Genomic DNA, 22,084 nt, shown 5'->3' with positions numbered 1-22,084 from the left:
GTACCACTGTGGGGAGGGATGTGCCCTGCGGCTGGGAGCGTTGGGTACCACTGTGGGGAGGGATGTGCCCTGCGGCCGGGGGCTTTGGGTACCACTGTGGGGAGGGATGTGCCCTGCGGCCGGGGGCTTTGGGTACCACTGTGGGGAGGGATGTGCCCTGCGGCTGGGAGCGTTGGGTACCACTGTGGGGAGGGATGTGCCCTGTGGCCGCAGGCTTTGGGTACCACTGTGGGGAGGGATGTGCCCTGTGGCCGCGGGCTTTGGGTACCACTGTGGGGAGGGATGTGCCCTGTGGCCGGGGGCTTTGGGTACCACTGTGGGGAGGGATGTGCCCTGCGGCCGGGGGCTTTGGGTACCACTGTGGGGAGGGATGTGCCCTGTGGCCGGGGGCTTTGGGTACCACTGTGGGGAGGGATGTGCCCTGCGGCCGGGGGCTTTGGGTACCACTGTGGGGAGGGATGTGCCCTGTGGCCGCGGGCTTTGGGTACCACTGTGGGGAGGGATGTGCCCTGCGGCCGGGGGGCTTTGGGTACCACTGTGGGGAGGGATGTGCCCTGTGGCCGGGGGCTTTGGGTACCACTGTGGGGAGGGATGTGCCCTGTGGCCGGGGGCTTTGGGTACCACTGTGGGGAGGGATGTGCCCTGTGGCCGGGGGCTTTGGGTACCACTGTGGGGAGGGATGTGCCCTGTGGCCGGGGGGCTTTGGGTACCACTGTGGGGAGGGATGTGCCCTGTGGCCGCGGGCTTTGGGTACCACTGTGGGGAGGGATGTGCCCTGTGGCCGGGGGGCTTTGGGTACCACTGTGGGGAGGGATGTGCCCTGTGGCCGGGGGCTTTGGGTACCACTGTGGGGAGGGATGTGCCCTGCGGCCGGGGGCTTTGGGTACCACTGTGGGGAGGGATGTGCCCTGTGGCCGGGGGCTTTGGGTACCACTGTGGGGAGGGATGTGCCCTGCGGCCGGGGGCTTTGGGTACCACTGTGGGGAGGGATGTGCCCTGTGGCCGGGGGGCTTTGGGTACCACTGTGGGGAGGGATGTGCCCTGTGGCCGGGGGCTTTGGGTACCACTGTGGGGAGGGATGTGCCCTGCGGCCGGGGGCTTTGGGTACCACTGTGGGGAGGGATGTGCCCTGTGGCCGGGGGCTTTGGGTACCACTGTGGGGAGGGATGTGCCCTGCGGCCGGGGGCTTTGGGTACCACTGTGGGGAGGGATGTGCCCTGTGGCCGCGGGCTTTGGGTACCACTGTGGGGAGGGATGTGCCCTGCGGCCGGGGGGCTTTGGGTACCACTGTGGGGAGGGATGTGCCCTGTGGCCGGGGGCTTTGGGTACCACTGTGGGGAGGGATGTGCCCTGTGGCCGGGGGCTTTGGGTACCACTGTGGGGAGGGATGTGCCCTGTGGCCGGGGGCTTTGGGTACCACTGTGGGGAGGGATGTGCCCTGTGGCCGGGGGGCTTTGGGTACCACTGTGGGGAGGGATGTGCCCTGTGGCCGCGGGCTTTGGGTACCACTGTGGGGAGGGATGTGCCCTGTGGCCGGGGGGCTTTGGGTACCACTGTGGGGAGGGATGTGCCCTGTGGCCGGGGGCTTTGGGTACCACTGTGGGGAGGGATGTGCCCTGCGGCCGGGGGCTTTGGGTACCACTGTGGGGAGGGATGTGCCCTGTGGCCGGGGGCTTTGGGTACCACTGTGGGGAGGGATGTGCCCTGCGGCTGGGAGCGTTGGGTACCACTGTGGGGAGGGATGTGCCCTGCGGCTGGGAGCGTTGGGTACCACTGTGGGGAGGGATGTGCCCTGCGGCCGGGGGCTTTGGGTACCACTGTGGGGAGGGATGTGCCCTGCGGCTGGGAGCGTTGGGTACCACTGTGGGGAGGGATGTGCCCTGCGGCTGGGAGCGTTGGGTACCACTGTGGGGAGGGATGTGCCCTGCGACCGGGGGCTTTGGGTACCACTGTGGGGAGGGATGTGCCCTGCGGCCGGGGGCTTTGGGTACCACTGTGGGGAGGGATGTGCCCTGCGGCCGGGGGCTTTGGGTACCACTGTGGGGAGGGATGTGCCCTGCGGCTGGGAGCGTTGGGTACCACTGTGGGGAGGGATGTGCCCTGCGGCCGGGGGCTTTGGGTGCTGCTATGGGGAGGGATGTGTCCTGTGTCCAGGGGCTTTGGGTACCACTGCGGGGAGGGATGTGCCCTGCAGCCGGGCACGTTGGGTACCACTGCAAGGGGAGACTGGGGCACCGGGACCGAGCTGGTCGCTGCCCACAGCGAGCCCTGCGTGGTCGGTGCCTCCCGGCGGGTCGAAGCCCCCCGCCCGCACAGCCCCGCCGCGGGCCAGGGCTCGGGCACCGGGTCCCGGGGCAGCACCGGGGATCCGGCGGCAGGGAACTGGGGGAGCGGGGCGATGCGGGGGGCAGCACCGGGGGGTGCGGGCCGGTCGCACCGGGGGTCCGGGGCAGGAGCGGGGGGTGCGGGCCGGTCGCACCGGGGGTCCGGGGCAGGAGCGGGGGGTGCGGGCCGGTCGCACCGGGGGTCCGGGGCAGGAGCGGGGGGTGCGGGCCGGTCGCACCGGGGGTCCGGGGCAGGAGCGGGGGGTCCGGCTGCGCCCGGGCGGGGCGGGGCGGGGAGGGGCCGGGCCGGGCCGGCCCCGTCGGCTCCGCTGCGAGAGGCGGCCGGTGCCTCCTCCGGGGGAGCCGCGGCCGAGCCTGGCTGCGGGGCGCGGGCGGCAGCGGCACCGGGCGGCAGCGGCACCGGGCGGGCCCTGGGACGGGACCGGGACCGGGCGGAGGCGGGACCGGGCGCGGCGGGGCGGGGGAACCGGCCGGCTCCAAACCCGCCCCCCGCCGCGGGGAGGAGGCGGTGGCCGAGCCCCCCCGCCGAGCCGAGCCGAGCTCCAGCCGCGCCGTGCCGAGCCGAGCCCCGCCGTGCCGGACCCGAGCCCCGCCGAGCCGCTCCGCCTCTCGCCCATGGCGGCCCCCGGCCCCACGCGTGTCCCGGCCCCGCCACGGAGCCGCCGCTGAGCGCTGCGCACCGGCCCGGCGTCCAGGTAAGGCCCGCGGGCGGCCCCGAGCACCTGCCCGCGCCCGGGCCGGATCCTGCCCGCGCCCGGCGGTGCGGGGCCGGGGGCCGGCGGCTGCGCGGGTCCCGGCTGAGCCCCTTTCCCCCGGGCGAGCCCGGTGGGGTCGGATGCTGTCACCCCGCAAACGGGGCAGAACCGGGTCCTTCGGGCTTCCCGGGGGGATGCGAGGAGGGGGGAGAGCCAGGATCAGGCCCCCGGTCGCCCACCTCCCGCTCGGTGCTGGGGCGGCCTTTGCGGCTGCCGAAGGAGTTTGCTTCATACTTGGAGACCGTCCCGCCACGCAGAAACACAAACACGGCGAGAGACGGCTCAGGGTGCAGTTTGTTCGCAGGAGGGGGGGGAAATGCGTCCTGTCTAAATATTAGTTTAAGAAACGGAAGGATCTATGGCCGGGCTCTGTCTGCATCTGCAACCCCGTCACCTTCTCGCGGCTCCAGCCGCCGAGCTGTGGTAACCATATCCAGAGCTTTGCAGGGGCTGGGAGGCGAATTTCAGCCCGGCGTCGAGGGAGGGAATTTCCCACTCTTGCTGCGGTCTGTACAAAGGCTTTAAAAAAACAATCTAGACCTCGGATGTCTTTATTGCACATATATGGTAGCTTGTAGCCAGCACTGATTTAAATCCTATCGTTGCTTCGGGAGCCAATCCGCAATTAGGCACTGGGTCGAGGGCATGGTCTATCGCAGCGGGAGAAGGGACTGACGGCTGTCGGAAGCGGCGTGTGAGTCGTGGATGTGTGCTGAAGTCCCAGGTCCGAAGCCAGGATCATCTGTGGATCCCAAATTCAGGCTCCCATGTTTGTGGGTGCTCCTAGATTTAATGGTGGGAGCAGCTGAGATGCTGCATGACTGAAGGCAGAGAAACCAAGCAGGGAACGGGGGGGGTCTCTGTGCGAGATTTTAGGAGCCTCGAGCACTTGTTTTTGGGTTTTTAGCTGCTGGTTTTAACTGGGCTTCTGGTTCAGACCCGAATCTGCCCGCTGCGGCGCTGGCTCTGGGTTGCAAAGCGGAGCTAGCGATGCTGCGCCCGAGATTTGCTCGGGGCTGTGGCAGTGCCCCAGTGTCAGCACGCAGCTGCCCCTCAGCCGGCTGCGGGCTCGTCCCGCGCCTCCGTCCCCGGCAGGTCCAGGCTTGGGCTGGGGGGCCAGAAACGAGACTTTCCTACCTCTCTACATCTCAAGTTTTTATATAGCGCTGGATCTCAAAGTGCTTGCTCAGTCCTGGTCCAGCTCGTGCCTTGCCTGGAGGAAGGAGCAGAGGAGATGCCGCGCATCCCGATGCCGGCTGCAGGCACCCGGGGGATGCCGGGCTGTCCCTCCCGCTTTGCAATCAGGCTGTGTGCTGCTGCAGCTGCTTCGCAGCAGGATGCGGCACCAGGGCCAGGCTCCTCCTGGGCTGCACGGCCACAGGATTTGCAAGGGCGAGGGGAGAGCCCAGCATCTTCCAGGCCTCGCGGCATCCAGCCCCCGGGCTGGTCCAGTCACTGTGACGCAGCCGGGGGGACATGCGGGTCCTGGCACTGCTCCGGTGTCCCTTCTCCCTGGGAGGTGGGCACCCCCGGGTGCGGAGGGGTGGCTGGGTGGTGCTGGGTGCTGGAGCAGGCCTGGCTGCGGCTGCACTGGGTGCCCTCCCACGGTGCAGACGTGAATCACAGCTCTCCGCTCGGCCATCTCCCCGCTCGCCCAGTGAAACGCGTCTCCCAGGGCTGCCCTTGGGCTGCTCTCCTGTGGCCGTGCCAGGCTCGGGGGCTCCAGGGCATGCTTCTAAGGTTGATTTCCACCTTTGGGGGACTGCAAGGGAGGATCTAAGATTTGCAATATCCACTTTTTGAGGTCGCGGTACCTCGCATGTGGCCCTAAACACAGCCCAGCCGGTAGCATGGCCAGAGCAGGCGTCACCTTGGCCGTCCCCAGCACAGCGTGCCATGCACGTGCCTGGTACGTCGGCATTCAGCACACAGGGCCGGCCGCTTCCTAGCCAGGAGAGCCCCATCCTGTGACACGCTGAGCCACACCGTGCCCACGCAGGGGTGGGCTTGGGGGGTCACAAAGAGCCGTCAGCGACCTGTTGATGGCAGCCCCTTCCTACAGAGCATCTCACGGCACCCAGCGGGGCTGAGCCTCGGCGGAGAGGGAGATGCCGAGAGGAGGGCGCCCCGCGTGGGTGCCCGTTGCAGGAGGTGCAGTAGCGGGGCACAGGACTGGTGTGTGTTTTACTGGTGGTTTTTTTCCTCGTGGTGCCGCAGGCAATTTCATTGCTGGTCTAAGCTAAAGCACATGTGCGCAATCCTGCTTCCAGGACCCTTGCTAAGTCCGGCCGGGGCAGCAGCACGCGGTCCCGCTCCAGTGGCTCCCAGGGCTCGGTGTGTGTAGGGAGGGGGTGAGGACCCGGGTACCAGCCGGCCCCTCTGCTCCCACCATGCCAGGGATCACTTGGCATCCCTGGAGCGCTGCCAGAGCGATGCAGCCATGGGGCGGACCGGTCCCTGGGTCAGGGTGAGCCGTCTGCTCCAACTCCACCGCTAGCTGGTTGGGCTGGAGAAATCCCACCCGACCCAGCTTTTTCTGAGATTTGGCCAGTTTGGAGTAGTCTTTCCCCATTAAACTTGGAGGAGAGGAAGAGAAACCCAAACTTGCTCCCTCCTGGTTGTGCGGGGCATGGTGCAGAGATGCTCTCGTGTGAAGGAGCATCCCGAGAGCACAGGAACGAAGCAACCCCCTCTGCGATCGCCCTGGGAAGGGAAATGCCACAAGCAGTTTTGTTCCCCTTGCTTCTTTGTCACGAAACTCGAAATGGGCTCACTTTGTAACTCAACATCCAAAGAGCTAAATTGAAACAATCTATTTGCCACTGCGTTGTGCTCGAACGACGACAAAAAAGCATTTCCTTCCACAGCTGTTCAAAGGCCACATCGCCAGCATGTCAGTCCCCTAATAAGACATGTCAGTCACATCAACGCTGGTTTTCATGAAGTGTTTGGATTTTGATGGAACCACTTTTTTTTTTTTTTTCCCCAGCAGAAAAGGTTTCCTTTGAACTTTGTCCAAACCAAGTGTATAAGGGGATGGATGGTGGCTGCCGGCAGGGAGGCAGGGCAGCCCTGCCTGGCCCTCGCTGGGGGACAGCAGCGCTCCGAGGCACCGGCATCCCCGCACAGCCCCGGCACAGTGGGAGATGTCCCAGGAGGGGACGTTCCTCCTTTAGCATCACTCCCAGGCTGCAATAATCCAAGGCAGGAGTTGCATTTTTCTCTATTTCAGCAGCTTTTTTGCAGCGCAGGGACCTGGCCGTGTGGTGCTTGGGGCAGGGCAATAAATCCCATCCGTGAGCTCTCCTGGGCAATGCCCGGCGCTGAGCAAGGAGATAATTTATGAGCAGGGTCCATGCTTGTGGCGTTTGCCGTAACGCGGTTCCAGGCTTTAGGGAGCCCCTCGATTTCATTTTGGCCTGTTTTTTTCCAGGCCATGGCAGAGGGGTGAGGTGGTTGTAAGCCCACCCCTGGTCCTTCCCAGGGAGAAAAACGTGTCCTCAAAGGAATCAAATGAATGCCAATTTTTGAAGCCCATTTAAAGCAAGGAAACAGGCCAGGATTTGGGGGATCGGTAGAGCAAACAGCCATCATCGGGGGCTCTTGGGGGCTGGGGAGGGCTGGCAGCTCACCACCCTTGCTGTCCCCAGGCCATGGCAGCTCCAGGGGCAGCCGAGCATGGACAAACGCCTTTTGGTCGAGTTCCGGGGCTGAGAACCGCTTTTGCCCCGTCTTTCCCTTCTCTGGGTCTCGTTTGCGATGGCAGAGCTGTTTGCAAAAGCACCGAGCGCTCGCGTCACTGACCGGGCCATGGGCTTCTGCACGGCTTGTGGTGGCTTTTTTGCCTTTAATAATGTTGGTTTTGGCTGTGCTCTGACGGGGCTGGCTGGGAGCATGGGGTGTATTTATTGCCGGCTGTTGTTGCTCCCTGACCCTCCCCTATAAAACACTGGGGCCGTTGGATTTGGTGATGGCTGCTGGTGGCCGAGGACCTCTTGGCACCATAAAACAGGGCAGAGCCCCCAGTCCTGCTGGCCTGGGCAGCCTCGTGCTGCGCTCCCGGAGCAGAGCAGCGTCAGCTCGTCCCTATGCCACTGACCACGGGGCTGCAAGCCAAAATCCCGAATCCCTGTGGGGTCCATCCAAGTGGCCGTGGTCCCCGAGCAGCTCTGGGCTGCAGCCAGCAGAGCCGTGCTGGGAGGAATGGGCAGGGGATGGTCCCAGCAAGATGCTGGAGTAGCCTTTTCGGTTTTCCCTGGGGTTTTCCCTCTCTGCTGCCTTCCCTGCGACAGGCAGGGATGCCATGCCCTTGTGCAACACAGGGGGACCAAAGCCAGCCAAAACCTTGGGTACGAACCAAAACATCTTCATCCCCTCAAGCAGGTGCTGCTTCCCACCCAGGGACATCAGTCCCATCCCTCCAGGGTGTCCCCGAGGAAAAGCTCGCCTCTGATTTAATAGGGCAGCTGCTGTCTTCGTTAAGCGGTGCTGGCTTATTAAGAACACATTTTTGAGGCTTAGCAGCTCCACAGAGCCATCTGGGAGGGAGGGTGCCAGCGGCGGAGCCGCCACACGTGGCAGGAGGACGCGGGAGGCGGCCGCTGGCAGCAACGCCCACCGAGCCGGGCTGGGTGCCCGTGACATCGCCCCGCTGCCCCAAGCTGGGGGTACGCACCCGTTTAGTGCCCCACGTTTGGAGGGGGTGAAGGAGAGGCTGGAAGGATCCAGACAGGATTTGTGTGGCACGAGCCCTCCGAGCACGGGCGGAGGGAGGACATGGAGGCATGAAGGGACGGTGATGTCCGGCTGTGCCCTGCCAAAGCATCGCTTGCAGTAGGATCTCGCCGGCAGAGGACTGATGGGGTGGAGAGGGGGTCTGGGCCCCCGCCTGTCTCCAAGAGCCGGTCTGAGGACAACTGACCTTTTCCATCCCCAAGCGCAGGCACAGGAGCTGCGGTGGGACGGGCTACACCAGCCATGGGTGACGGAGGAGAGGTGGCATCGGCACACCAGCCTGGGGCTCCCCGCTGGGACGGGGACAACAGCGGGCTATAGGGCTTGGCTCTGCCTGCTGGCTCTGCTCCCACAGGCAGCGAGAGAGGAGATGCACAGCAATCCATCTTCTTGCTGGTGCTCTTCCTCCAGCTGCGCCGTTATCTTCCAGCAGCGCTTTCTTTAATTTCCTGTTGCTCCAAGCAGCGCTGGCGGGTCCCGCGGCAGCATCTGGGCTGGGAAAGGTAGAAAACTGGCAGAAAAGGGGCAGATTGTCCCCACCCCCATCACCCCGCGGTCCTGCCCTCACCTGGCTGCTGGCGGCAGCTCCTCTGCAGGAGCACGGGCAGGATTTGGGCAGCCGCGCTCCGGTTGCAAATAACGTTTTGTAGCAGCACAGAGCACACTACACCGTGGGCTGGGGGCAGGAAAAAAACTCCGGATCTCTTGATCTCTTAACCACAAGCTCGATCAGATCTGAAGTGGAGTTGTGGGAGATGGCAGCCAGGCGGGGAAGGGCAGTGTCACCACAGCTCTCCCACACACCGATGTCCTGGGTGTGATCAGAGGGCTCAGAAGGCAAATTCTGGTTTTTTTGGAAGCTGTGTGGCTTTCCATGCGGAAAGCCTCCGGTCCCTGAGGGCATCCCAAGTGGGTTTTCCCCACAGCAACAGGAAAGCTCGGGGGACTTGACCGTCCGCGTTGGCGTGATGCTGCACCACCATATCAGCATCCCTGCATGCAAAGGTCCAGGTGACTCTGACCTGCTGCCTTTTGGAGACCCTCCAGCCATTCCCATCATCTCCAGCCCTCTTTATCCTAAGCATCTCCCAGTTTTGAACTTCCTCCACCCAAAATCTCCATTCCCAGTCGACTGCTGTTGCTGTCTCAGGAGGAATTTCTCATTTGTTCGCTCTGGAGCAGCACTAAGTGGTTCAATATGTCGGCAGTTGCCACTGGAGTCGGACAGTAAATGCTAATAGGATATTAGTCTGTGCAACGTCCAAAACCCACTGGAAGGGTTTAGTGCAAATTGGATTTGCAAACCTCTCTCGGGTCTCTCTGCCCTTAGCAAAGCGCTGTAATCCCTGGCGGGCGCCTTGACAAACCAGCTCCTTCTGTGCAGAAAGAAATGAAATAGATACAGGGAAAAGGGCAGTGAAGATACGGGGGATTTCCCGCTGCTGGGCTGGAGGCAGCATCGGCATCACCTGCGCTTCTTGGTCTGGCTGCAGTTGGGGGATGCAGTTGGGGGATGCAGTTGGGTGCTCATCCCTCGCAGGGGACCTGAGGGCTGTAACTCCTCCATCCTGCCCCTGGCACGGCTCATTTCTGGCTCAACCTGTCCTGCTTGCAGGGATGCTGAGTTAGTGCTGGATCTGTTTCTCTGGGGATGAGAACGGGAGTTATTAAGGTGGGAGCTGAAGGGACCACAACAGCCTACCAGAGAGATGTGGAAAAGCCAGAGGTGGCCACTCTGGTCCCTGTAAAAATGCATGTGCCCTGGAAAACTGAGGAGTTTACATGGAGTCCTTCAAGGGCCATCGTGTTCCTGGGCCATTTTTGCAAAGGGGAAACTGAGGCACACTGCAGCATAGTGACCCCCCGGGGATTTGGGAGGGCTGGAGCGTGCCGTGACACCGGCCAAATCTGCAAAGAAGGAAAGCCCTGCAAAACAGGGAAGGCAAAAGTGGCCAAAGCCGCTGTGTGCGAGGAGGTGATGCTTTTATGGCAGCCCTCTTGCCCTCTTGCCTCTGCCGGGTTTTTCCCTCCTGGATCCCACCGAGGGCTTTTCTTTTCTTGGGGAAAAAAGGAGATTTTGCCCCCAGCGCAGCCGTGGCAGCTCACAGATACCAGCGGTGTCAAAACCGGCCCAGAGGAAAGCACATCTGGGGCCTGGGCTCCATCTCACTGCCAAAACTTAAGCTTTTAACCCTATTTCCCGAGGCACTGGGATTGTTCAAACAAGCCAGAGTAATTAGTTTCCTCCAACAAACCGCCCCTTTTTGGCATCGCGCGGTTATTTAGTGCGGGGGGTGGTGGTTTGTTACTCCGGGAAAAAAAAAAAATCGATATTCAGCCTTCAGGTTGCGGCATGAGTGGGAAATCTTGGGCCGGAGAAACGGTGTTGGGCGGTGGATGAGGCTGCTGTTTGCTGGCACGCCAGCACCCAGGAGTGCCCGGCGCTGGGCGGTCTTGCTTGTGGGTTTTTTTTTTGGCTGGAGTTATCCCTGATTTCCTGCAAGGTTACAGAAACCATCCTGGGTTTGATGGGATTTCAAATTATATATTTTATTTTCTCTGCCCATCACCAAATGGCCATTTTCACGGGGATTTGGCTGCATCAGTGGGGGTTTTTTTGCAGCTTTTATTCCCACCTCGTTCCCCGTTACGGCGTTATTTCGCATCGTGCCATGAGCCACGCTCTCTGCTCCAGCTGACACACTGAGCAATATGCTCCTGAAGCATTGTCTCATAATTTTATCTCTAATTACTCATCTCTTAACATAAAGGGTGGCTCTTGCTCCTGCTTAGAACCAGCTGAACCAGCTTATAAAGGTTTTTGGGTCATTATAGCCTTGCCAACCTTGGCGAAGCAGTCGCACCTCATCAGGGTCAGCAGGGACATGCAGCCACCGGGCTGGGGACCGCCACGTGCTGGAAACCATGGGCTGGGGACCACACTGCCCATGTCCAGCCAGCTGGGATTTTTAGAGGCTTTGGCTGATTTTTAGCTAGGAAGAGGAATAGAGATCCCCAAAATGTGATGTTTTCAATGATTTCTTTTTTGCAGAACTGGGGGGGTGAGGGGTGCTGGGGTGCCAGTCTTGGCCGGGTGCCCCTGGACCTCTGTGCAGGCACCACCCAGGTGTCCCTGAGCTGGCCGGGCAGGGTGAGCGCTGCAGTGAGTCATGCTGCATTTAAACTGGTTTTTTTTTTAATGCTGATTTATATTGCAGCTGCGTATCTGCCTCCGTTGTGTCCCGGTGAGCGACAGAGAGAGCGGCAAGGACGGGATCGGCAGGGTGGGAGATGAGGGCAGCCGAGGCTGGAGGGAAAGCAGCGTCTTTATTTGCCCTCGCAGGGATCAGCCGAGCTCAGCGGGGGCTGAGCCAGCCCCAAGAGGGGGACCTGGCAGGACACCGCGGCAGAAATCACCGCGCCGCCACACTCGGGTCCGCGTCTGCAGCGGGATTCCTCCCCACCGGGCGCCCGCTGCGTATCCCCTGTTAATTAATGACATGAAAACCCGCGTGGGACCTCTGGGGAAGGAATCAAAGGCACCAGCTCTTCCCCCCAGGGTGCGGATGCATCCTGCAGGGCTACCTGCCTCCCCGCAGCCCCACGCCGTGCCGGGGCACGGACCAGACGGTGAGAGCAGAAATCCCGTGGGAGGGATGGGGATGGTGAGATCAGCCGGCACCATCCTGGGATCCGGCTTGCGAGGACTCCTTGGAGGAGTCCAGCCCCAAAATGGGTCTGAGTGGGGCTGGGTCTGCTCTGGGGGGGCCAGGGGAAGGCGAGTGGGTCATGGCCGTGGGGTTTCTGGTTTGAGGGCACTGGTGTGGAGCGGTGCCAGGCGCTGCACAGGGCCCTGGCACTGGGTTTTCCATCCCGGTGATTTTGGCTTCTGTCTGTGCAAGCCGGCATGGCTTGGGGCGGGAGGGTGCTGTCCCCCACCGTGCACTTCGAGGTGCCCCTTGGCCATGGCACAAATTGGGCTTTTCCTCCCCTGTGCTCCATTCCTTCCTGGAAGAGCTCCCAAATCCCCTCGCTGGCAGCATCTGCTCAGTTCCCATGGGCGCCGTGGGCTCCCCCGGCTAAGGGACATGGGACAGGGCATGTCCTCCGTGGCGCGGGGCTCTGGCCATGCCATGGGGGCTGTGGGGGTCCTGTGCCTGCTCGCTCCCGGCTCTACTGCTCACGGGGAGGAGATGCCCTTTGGTGAGGCACGTCGCTGGAGGTGCCTGGGGATGCAGGATGCGTGTACGGCACGGATGAGTTAATGTACCCACAATTCCTGCCACCTCCTGGTGCCATCTCCAGTGCTCAGCCTGGCTGCCTTTGAGCTGGTTTGGCTCCCCAAAGTCCGAAATGAGGGGAATGGTGGGAATACGGATGGGGCCAAGAGTGGGGCGGCTCCGTTTGATGGCAACTACCTGGGCTTAGCTCAGCAAGGCTGGAGAGCTGCACCCCAATCTTGCTGCTCGCGTTGAGATGCAGTGTCCCAGCCATGGCAAAGCCATGAAATCTTCCTTCTCCGGCCGCAACCTGGAGCGCGGTGTGGCCATCACCCCCGGCATCGCCTGCAGCACTGTGGGGTGCACGTGCTCCTCGCAAACCCTTCAGCTGTGTCGCATGGGCTTGGTGAGGTCTTATTTTTCTTATTATTTTTATCATGATGATGGGGTGGTTTGTTTTTTTTTTTTTGCCCAGCTGTTTGGTGAGATGTAAACCAAACCTGCCGTAATTCAGCCCGAATGTAAATGTCACGTCAGCGTGGGAACGGCACAGCTTCCCGCTGGTTGGCGTGTTCAGCCAAGGGGCTCCCCATGCCGCCGGGAACGCTGCTGGTCCCCCCACCTGGCCACGGCCCCTTCTCCCCCTTCGCCATCCCGTGGGTCCAGGACCAGCTCCGTTGCTGCCGTTTCCTCACCGGGGCCGTGCCAAGTGGCTGCAGCCAGGGTAGGCTTTGGCAGTCGCCCCAAAAGGCTTTCCCAGAGGAGCCGGGCTGCGGCGGGGAGCCCAGGGATAAGGGTCTGGCTCGTTTGCAGTCAGCCCTTTGGGAGGGGACCAAGGGAAGCTGGGGCTGCGGGAAGAGCTTTGGAGTTTTTCATGTTGGGCTGGTTTTCGCTTAGGCAAAGCAGAACCATGTGTCCCGCGCTCGGCTCTGGTTTTGCTTACGGGGGAGCGGGGAGAGCTGGGGAGGGGAAGAAAGCGGCGCAGGGACAAGCCAGCACTGCGGGGCTGTGGGATGCGCCGTGGCCATCGCTGCTTTTGGCATTCAAAGCATGGGGCTGTGCTGGGGTGGGAGAGCCGCCAGCGAGGACGCGGGTGCTGCTGCCCCGTGTCCCCAGCCAAGGGGATGTCTGCACTGAGATGGTGGCACTCCGTGTCCCTGGAGCAGCCTCCGGAGCAGAGCTGGAGATGGGGACATTGTCTTTCTTCCCCTCCTTTATGCACCCACTTACTGTCAAAAAAGCAGGAATATCCAACAGTTCAACTCAGATCAGGGTTTGGGGCTTTTTTCCTTTCAACGCTTCCTATTTTGGGGCCAATTTTGCCATGTTGGGGCTGGTTTGACCCTGGAGCATTGGCTGTCCCACTGCAGGCTCTGGTACTCTCCGTGCAGCATCCGCCCTGCTCAGGGTGTTGGACACACCGATGCCCTTCGGCGGGGTTCAATTCCCCAAAAAGCACATCAGGAGCTTACGATAAGTTTTGGGGAGTCTGCCCAGGCAGTCTGTCCGCCACACCCGTCCCCTCCAGGACTGGCCGACCGTTCTCCGAGCGGGACCAGGCACGGAGCCGGAGGCTGCTGCTGGAGGAGCCGCTTTTCGGCAGCCCCTGGAGCTGCTTCATCATGAGCCTGGATGGAAATTGTTTAATTCCTGCGGCGTGAGTCATGAGGAGCCGGGATTTCAAAGCAGCTTGGCTCCCATGTAAGGCACTAAAATAAACAGTGTGTGGCAGGTGGAAGCTCTCCCTGATGTCCCGTCAAGGCCTTCGTCTTTCCAAGTGTTTCGTGTTGCCAAAAAAACCTCGGCCACTCTGTGGCCTCATCCATTCTTGCGGCATGGCTGAGGCTGAGCGCTTGAAAATAATGAATCAATGCCCGGAAGCATGAATCGACTGAAAATTTATGACACACTTATGATATAATGTCTTTTGGGTTCTCTGCTTTCTGGGCTTTGAAGCATCAGGAGTAAAAGTTTTCGCATCTCTTCCTTGCCCCTCCAGCAAGGAGGATTTAGGGTAAAAAAAAAATAAAACTCTGCTTTTCCCCCTCATCTCGCGACTCCAGGCGCTGAGGCTTCAAGTCGTCAGCGGATATCGGAAACAAAGTCTGCTTGAAAAATTGGAAATGGCTTAGAAAAAAAATTGCTATGAGAAAAACCGAGAGCATGAAAAGCGAGGGAGGTCTGAGAAACCCCAAATGCTTTGGTTTTGCGAGCGAAAGTGATGCATCTGCGGGAAGGGATTGCTGCTTTTTGATTTAGCAGGAAAAGGCAGCGGAAATGCCGGCACTCGGGAGATGAAGTGAAGAAAAATAGAAATGTGGCTCGATTGATTTGACTTCTTTTTTTGCTGAACAGTGAGGGTAATCAAGCCTTGGAAAAGTTTACTTAGGGCCATGGGGTGGATTTGTTGGATCCTCTTCGAAAATAAAGATTAGAGGCGTGAGGAGCTCATGGAGGGTTTTTGGGAAGGATCTGCAGCGGCAGGGGAAGCCAAGATAATCAACTCATTCCCTCCAGGCTAAGCGATGGGAGTTGGCTGTGCTGCTATTTGTTGTTTTTTCTTAAGATTTCCAGTTCTTCAGGACACGGAGTGGTTTTTCCTCTGCCTGGAAAGCAGTGAGCCTGGGCAGGAGCCGGTTGCAGCGGGGATGAGAGCGGGGCAGGTGACGGCAGAGGAGGCTGCCGGAGCAAAGGCTTCGTGCTGGAGTGGTTTGAGTGGGCTCCTGCGAAACAGGGCTGGTTTTGGGGCTGTCCGGCAGGGAAGGGTCTTCTCCTGCAGGACTGAGTTTCCCGCTTGGCAGCAGGCACAGCATGGCTAGACAGTTGCGATCGCATTAATGGATTATCAGGAGAATGCAGGAAAATAGGGAGCTTTCGGGCTGTTCTCCAGAAGAAAAGCTGAGCACAAATTTTGCTTTTCATCACGCCGGGGAGGATCCCCAGGTCCCTCCCTGGGACGTAACGTGGCTGCGAGCGCCCAGACCCTGCCGGGACTCAGCCCAAAAACCCCTTGCAGCAAACCCGGGGCACAGCCCCATGGACGGCTGTGGTGTGGCTTCGGTGGATGGATTTTGGGGCTGGAGTGAATGCACAGGCGCAGCCTGTGGCAGGGTGACTCGTAAAGCTGTGATGGCTCCATGGGTTTTGGCTACCAGAGATGCATGGTAAGAGCCGAGCAGGGTGCCCGGCACAGCCGTACTTGCCTGTTTGCCCTGTGAAAAGAGGGATTTTTGTGCTGGCAGAGGAGGCTGTGAGAGGACCGGGCGTTCTCGGGTGAGACTGCACCTCTCTGTGAGCCGTCCTGTCCCCTGCACTCCCCATCAGTCCCTTGGCACACCCTCACACCCATGTTTTTGCACCTACAGCTCCTGTGGCACCCCAAAGCCCGGGGTTTGCTGTGTTCCTCCATCCCCTCTGGAAAAAGGGGGGCAAAGCTGGAGCAACCTTGTCCCCCCCAACCCGGCATTTTGACCAAACCCTGTTCCCACCCATGCAACGCACTCTCCGTTTTACAAAAGTGCTTTGAGCAAGAGGGATGAGCCACCAATGTAGATTTAATGGGTGATTTTCCAGGTCTGGGGGCCAGTCGGGGTACCCTGAGTGGCAGGGCTGCCTCCCGGCCCTGGGGACACGGGTTATCCATCCTGCCGTGCCCAGCCCGGAGCTGGCGACGCAGGGAGATGGCTGCACCTTTGCATTGTGGAGTAGCTGCGATGAGACCGGAGCAAAGAGCAGCAGCAGCAAGACTCAGCAGCGGCCGTGCCCAGCACTGCGCGGTCTGGGAAGACCCTGGTGTTTCCTTGCTGGACGCTCGCTGTGCCAGCGGGAGCAAGACTTGGATGCGTCAACACTCAAACTCAGACTGGATATGAGGACGAATTTTTTATGACGAGGGTGGTGAAGCACTGGCACAGGTTGCCCAGAGAGGTGGTGGATGCCCCATCCCTGGAAACATTCAAGGCCAGGCTGGACGGGGCTGTGAGCACCCTGATCTGGCTGAAGATGTCCCTGCTCATGGCACGGGGTTGGACTAGATGGCCTTTAAAGGTCTCTTCCAACCCAAACCACTCTATGTGTCTGTGATTCTATGAACGCTTGCCCCACCAGATGCTGAGCAATAGCCATAGGCAACTTTTTCACAGCAGCCCGGCATTGCTGGCAAACACTCGAGGTGTGGAGGTTGGGCCCTGGGTCCCCTTCCTCGCGGCAGCATGGTCGGAGCTGTTGTCGTGTCTTGCTGGCTGCACCCATTTCAGCTCCTTGCAAATGCTTTGCACACTCATGCGCAAACCACCACCTCCGGGCAGCTCAGGGTGCCTGGCGCATCCCAGGGCATGGGCACCTTTGGGTGCAGGTCTGCACCTGGGGAGGTTTTGGGGATGGGGGATGCAGGACGGGGCTGAGCCAGCGGGACTGTACCCGCTGTGTCTAAAGAGAGCGGCGGGAGAGCCCCGCAGCGATGCCTGCAGCGGCAGGTCCAGGGGAGCACATGTCAAACCCCTTGTGATGATTTATCGTTGCTGGGAGTGGGTTTAAAATAAGTGGAAACCAGAAAGACGGGAGGGTACAGCTCGAACGTCGTCCTGGGTGAGTCATGGCTGTGGTTCCTGTGTGCGTGTGTGTGTTTTTCCTTTCCCCCCACCCTGAACTTCAGCTTTCCCTGCAGGTTGGCACGTGTGGTCTGTGGCTTTTAAGAGCAAGAGAAACTGAAGGCAAAGCCTGGAATAATATTTTTTTTTTATTGTTTTGCACGTTGGAGCTGGGGTTTTAGTCTTTTGAAAGGTCATCGGCGAGTGGGTGGGGGCCAAAATTACTGGCTGCCGAAATAGGAGGCTTTTTTATGGGATGTGCAGCGAGGCTGAAACCGCTCTCCTAACATTTTATGGGCTTGCAATAAACCAGAGGCCCTTCCTCAGGTGGATGGCTCGAGTGTCGCAGCCTTGCTCCATCGCAGCCCTCTCCTCCCCGGCGCAGGGCGAAGGGGGCTGAGCCCCCCGGGAGCAGCTGGGGAGGCGATGATGAAGGCTGAGCTCTAGGTTGTGTGTGACCCCATTGCTGGTTGTCCACCGCGGTATTCACCTCCCAAAATGCCCAAACATCAGCTGCCAAAAGCTGTCTGTCCTCCCGGACAGCCAACCACTGCCGTCCAACATGTCACCGCAAGTGGGGTCCCTTCCCCACCCCCAAAACCCGTGCCGTCTGCTTCACCTGAGGCTGCTATTCCTTCCCGAGTCCTTCGTTCCCTGAATTTTGCGAGCTGTCCAAGAATGAACTGCAATTTCCTTGGTCCTTCACCATTTAGCACCAATCCCCGCTGCTTTGCTGGGAACCATTTGATGCCAGTGAGCGTGTTCAGTGCCCGTTCCCCGCTCCTGCTCTTATCTCAGAGGAGAAATCTGAACTTAAGGCACTTAATTATGATGATGAATGTAGAGGCAAACACACCCAGCGGCCTCCATCACCCTCCCTGTGCCTGCAGGACAGGGAGACCGGCTCGACCTTGGCCCTGCGGGAAGAGAAGCGGCAGCAGACGGGGACGGCACCGTCCCCCTCCCGGTGCTCCTGATGCTCCCCGCCATCCGGCTGCAAACTCTCGACCCGACGCACGTTTTGCTGCCGGTGCTTATCGGCGCGGTGTCTCGGCCAGCTCCGCTGCTTTGTACCCCGGCGGGATTTCATGATCTTACCTCCTTATATGGCGAAACTATTCTTTTTCTAGCTTGGCATTGTTTATAGCCCAGTTGAAAATATTTAGACTCTGGCTGGGTTCTACAATTATCTTGTAACCTACAGGGCATATAATTACTGTTAGTTAATGTGCAATTATCTGCATCCTGTAAAATAAAGGGTTGCTGGCGATGAGGCAGCATTCACAGCCCTTCTTGTTGTTTTCTACAATAACAGTAAAAGCGAACCTGTCAAATTCCATTTTAAAATAAACACTTTTTTCCCCCGGTAAATTCTATTTGGCAAATATTGCTAAACTGGGGCTGGTTTTTTTTTTTTCCTTCTCTCCTTTTTTTCTTTTTTTTCCCCGTGGAAAATTTATTTAAAAAGGAGAAATGTTTGGAGTGTGCAAGGAGCTGAAATAAAAGAAGGGGCCAGGAGGCGGCTGCAAGTCCATGCTGCTTTCCAGAGCCTGTCTTTGATGGGGATTTAATGGCTGACAGCCCATTGACGGGAGCACGGACCCGATTCCCCGCTGCCCTGCCCGGCTCCAGGGTCAGTTGTAAAATCCCACCAGATCCAATCTGCTTTGGATGGAGAAAATTGAATGGCATAAGGTAAGGGCCTGGCTCGCCTGCGAGGGAAATGCCAGCAGGGGTTTCTTTATGCTTTGAGAAACTGCTGGGCTGCAACCCTGGCTGATCTGCACGGCCGAGGTGCCCGGTCCCAGCGCAAGCCTTGCAGCCGTGCTGGGACGGTCCAGCCGCCCCGGTCATTTTTTCCTGAGGTTTTCATGATTTTGGCTGGTTTTGATGGAGCTGCCGTGTCGGTGCGCCGGCGGGGAGGGATCTGGGCTCCAGTCGAGCATCTGGGTGAGAGGATGGCGGGAGTGGACTCGTGGTGCTCCGTGCACCTCGCCGAAGGACGGGGGCATCAAACCACGCCGGGGCTCTGCGAGGGAGGGGGGAGGACGATGGAGCCGGGGGCTCCTTCTGCTGCTCGCCGCGTCCCAAGGAGGGGACGTGCCGGGCAAAGAGGTGTCACAGGCTGGTGTGGCATGAGTTTGCCCATGCTTTAGTCGCAGCTGCCCACTGCGATATCGGCTCCCAGTGCAAGGAAACCTGGCCGGAGCAAGGGGAGGTGGATATCCACCTGCCCGGTCAGGCTGCATGCTGTCAGGGATGGATTGGCTGAGGACACCACCTTGTCCCCATTGCCACCGCCAGCCCCAAGCCACCCTCGCCCACCGTGGCCGATTTCCCCTTTGCAGCACAGTCCTGGGCTGCGCCACATCTCTGTGCCTCAGTTTCCCTATTGGGAAAGAGGGAAATAGACTGGACCTGTCTCGGGAGGGCATAGGGGACGAGATGGAGCCAAGGGGATGCTGGTGGTCCCGTGGGAGATGCTCAGCCAGCCCGAGCCGCGGGGATGGGGGGAGGGAAGAGGGGGCCACGGGCAAAGGCCACGTAATAAGGATATTTGTTTTGCCTGTTTTGCAGAGTTTCAATGTTCTGACTTGCTCTAAGATGAAGGTATGGAAGTTTGCAGCCATTGCATCGATGCTCCTCAGTTCCATGTTATCCATTTTAGTTTGTAGAGACATGTTCAACGGAAGCCGGAAATACAGCCCCTTGCCTTCCTCGCCGTCTTCCTCACGGGCATCCTCCTCCTCGCTGCCGGCAGCTCCGCGGAGATCCCCACGGGCCCTGCAACACCACAGCTCGCTGCTCTCCCAGTGTAAGCTGCTGCGCCTCTGCCCCGGGGCCACCGTCCCTCCCGCACCTGCAGGATCCGGCCCCAGAACCCCAGCGGGGCACGCTTTTGGCTCGCAAGCAAAGCCCGACGCAGCCCGGAGGGTTTACTGCCCGTTTGCTTTCCCTGCCACCCTCTTGCTTCTGTGCATCGCCTTTATGAGTGTTTAAAGAGGAGCTTGGGGCGCAGCGGGGAGGGCTCGCGGCGGCGAGCGGGAGGGTCCTGCAAAAATGCAGCCGCTGGGCACCAGACCTTGGTGCAAGCACGTCAGCTCTCCACGTAGAGAAACTGAATGCAAACAGCTCATCTTAATGCAAAGAAGCTGCTTTTTTAGCTCCAAATGGCTTTTCTTTTAATTTTTTTTATTATTTCTGCACTATTTTTACAAATGCAAAATGTCAAACAGGAGCTGAAAACACGGGGGAATGGCTCCGGCCTGCGGGGAGGCAGCGGCTTCCCCCGCAGTGCCGCTCACCCCTTCGCGCTGGCAGCGTGCTGAAAATCTCCAGCATGTTTGTTTTGATTCCAAACCAGAAGAGCTTCATTTTGGGTTGAAATTTGGAAATTGATGACAAGCTGTCAAATTACGTTTGCCTCCGTCTTTCCTGTGCCCCCCCCAGCGCTGAGCTGGACTAATCCTGGCTTTAGGGTTAGGACAAAATGACTTGGATGTTGCCAGTGGCGGTTGGGGACAGTTTGCATCTGGGCTGCTGGCTTAGGGGTCTTGTGGGGCAGCCCTTCCACCCAGGCCATAGGGAAATAGTGCAAATATTAAATTCATTGATGTTTCTCTCCAATCCTATTGTGGCTTTGCTGCAGCATCATCTCTTTTGGTCAGGATCAGGTGGTTTTTCCACTTTTTTTTTTTTTTTTTTTGCACATCAGGGTGATGCCACCAAGGAGCAGCACTGGCATCTTTAATTCCTGCCGAGATGCTCTTTGCAGGCACTTCATCCTTTCGATATCCCAGCCGTGGTGCCAGCATCTGGCAATGCCGGGGAAGCACGGCGGCCCCGTTTCCCGGCCGCAGCCATCTGGAAATCATGAGCATGGCAGGAGTTAATTGTGGGTTGGGTTTTTTCCCCCTAAATAGTTGACTTTTAGGCATGCACTTGATGTTGTGCAGTGGAAGGGGCTGCTTGGGACAGGTCCAGGCAGGGGAGAGCTGGTAGGGATCAAGAAAGAAAATAAGGCAGAAGAGGGAAAGGGGAGGGAGGGGTTTGGGGGTTTTTCCCCCTGCCGCCTTCCTGCCCTCGTGAGCCGGGGCCACAGCCCCCCCCTGCGCCCACCCTGGGGCTCCCAAGGCCACAGGGATCTCTGCTCTTGTGGTTCGGGTTTTCAAGCCTTCGGACCCCTTGTGCACATCTCAAAGATGGCTTCTGGGAGATGCTGCAGTTTGGCCACGCGTTGTTGGGCTGCAGGGCTGAATTTTGCAATTTTTGCAATTGCTACTGAGCACGAAGGGAGCTGGGAGCCAGTACTGGGGAACGGCCACCACCCTGGGGGACCTCCATCCTGGGGGACATCCACCTGGCATGGGGGACCTCCAAGCTGGAGGACAGCCTCCAGCCCCAGAGGACTTTCATCCTGGGGGACATCCACCCACCCCAAGGGACCTCCATCCACCTACCCCAGGGGACCGCCACCCGCTCCGGGGAACGTTCACCACCCTGGGGGACACCCGCTAACGTCCGCCCCTTCTGTTGCAGACAGCAGCTTGTTGGAGAGCTACACGGAGGGGGAGATCCGGCAGCTGATCTCCGCGCTGGTGGAGCGCTACAGCCAGGCCATGAACTCGGGCGGCCACGAGCTGCCGCTCTTCCCCCGGGCGGGCAGCCGCAGGAAGCGCGCCCGCGCTCGCCACAAACCCTGCGCCCTGAAGGAGCTGGAGGTGAGCGTCAGCGAGCTGGGCCTGGGCTACGAGTCGGACGAGACGGTGCTTTTCCGCTACTGCAGCGGCACCTGCGAGGCGGCCGTCCGGAGCTACGACCTCTCGCTAAAGAGCATGAGGAGCAGGAGGAAGATCAAGAAGGAGAAGGTCCGGGCTCGGCCCTGCTGCCGGCCGCTGGCCTACGACGACGACGTCTCCTTCCTGGACACCTACAACCGCTACTACACCGTCAACGAGCTCTCGGCCAAGGAGTGCGGCTGCGTGTGAAGGGCCGGGGCCCCCCCCCAGGAGGAGCGGGCGGGAGAGGCCATGCCCCAGCCCCGAAACCCCACTGGCCACCAGGCAGAGGGACCGGGGGCTGCGGCGGGGAGAGAGGGACAGGCCCCAGACCTCTGGCTGGAGGAGGAGAGACTGAGCTGCTGGTGCGTCCCTCGGTGTTACCGTCCTGCTCGCTGCACAGGACTAGAGACGTGGCTGTCGGTGCCGGTGGAGGCTGCGGTTGTTGGAGCGGTGACAGCTGCTTGCGGCTGTTGTCCCCACCGGGGGTGGCCCAGGGGTCCCTGTCAGCCCCCCCAGAGGGTGACAGTGGGTGTGCAACATGCACAGGTCATATTCTACACTCGGGGTGCATGGCGTGCGCGGGGTGCGTTATGTGTCACACGTATAGGTTGTGTTACCGGCAGAGAGGGTGTTGCAAAGCAGGTGTCCCCTGCACAGGGT

General features: G+C 60.1%; 1 protein-coding gene across 2 annotated transcripts; it reads left to right on the top strand.

Annotated features, from left to right (window-relative positions):
- Positions 1–2,942: 2,942 nt before the first annotated feature.
- On the top strand, positions 2,943–21,631 carry LOC309599754 (neurturin-like; the record flags this gene model as incomplete). 2 transcript variants are annotated; one of them, XM_082331521.1, is made up of 3 exons in its annotated part: positions 2,943–3,040; positions 19,312–19,458; positions 21,183–21,631. In XM_082331521.1, the coding sequence occupies 2 exons, from the start codon at positions 19,323–19,325 to the stop codon at positions 21,629–21,631; spliced, it is 585 nt and encodes a 194-aa protein (XP_082187647.1). The 2 variants fall into 2 exon arrangements, with proteins under 2 accessions (XP_082187647.1, XP_082187646.1); XM_082331520.1 differs by lacking the exon at positions 2,943–3,040 and having other exon boundaries at positions 19,248–19,458.
- Positions 21,632–22,084: the final 453 nt, after the last annotated feature.

Source organism: Platalea leucorodia (assembly GCF_965183815.1).
Source record: "Platalea leucorodia genome assembly, chromosome: 21".
NCBI classification, from domain to species: Eukaryota; Metazoa; Chordata; class Aves; order Pelecaniformes; family Threskiornithidae; genus Platalea; species Platalea leucorodia.
Note: the sequence above shows the minus strand (reverse complement) of the source record. Positions and strands in the feature narration are given on the sequence as shown.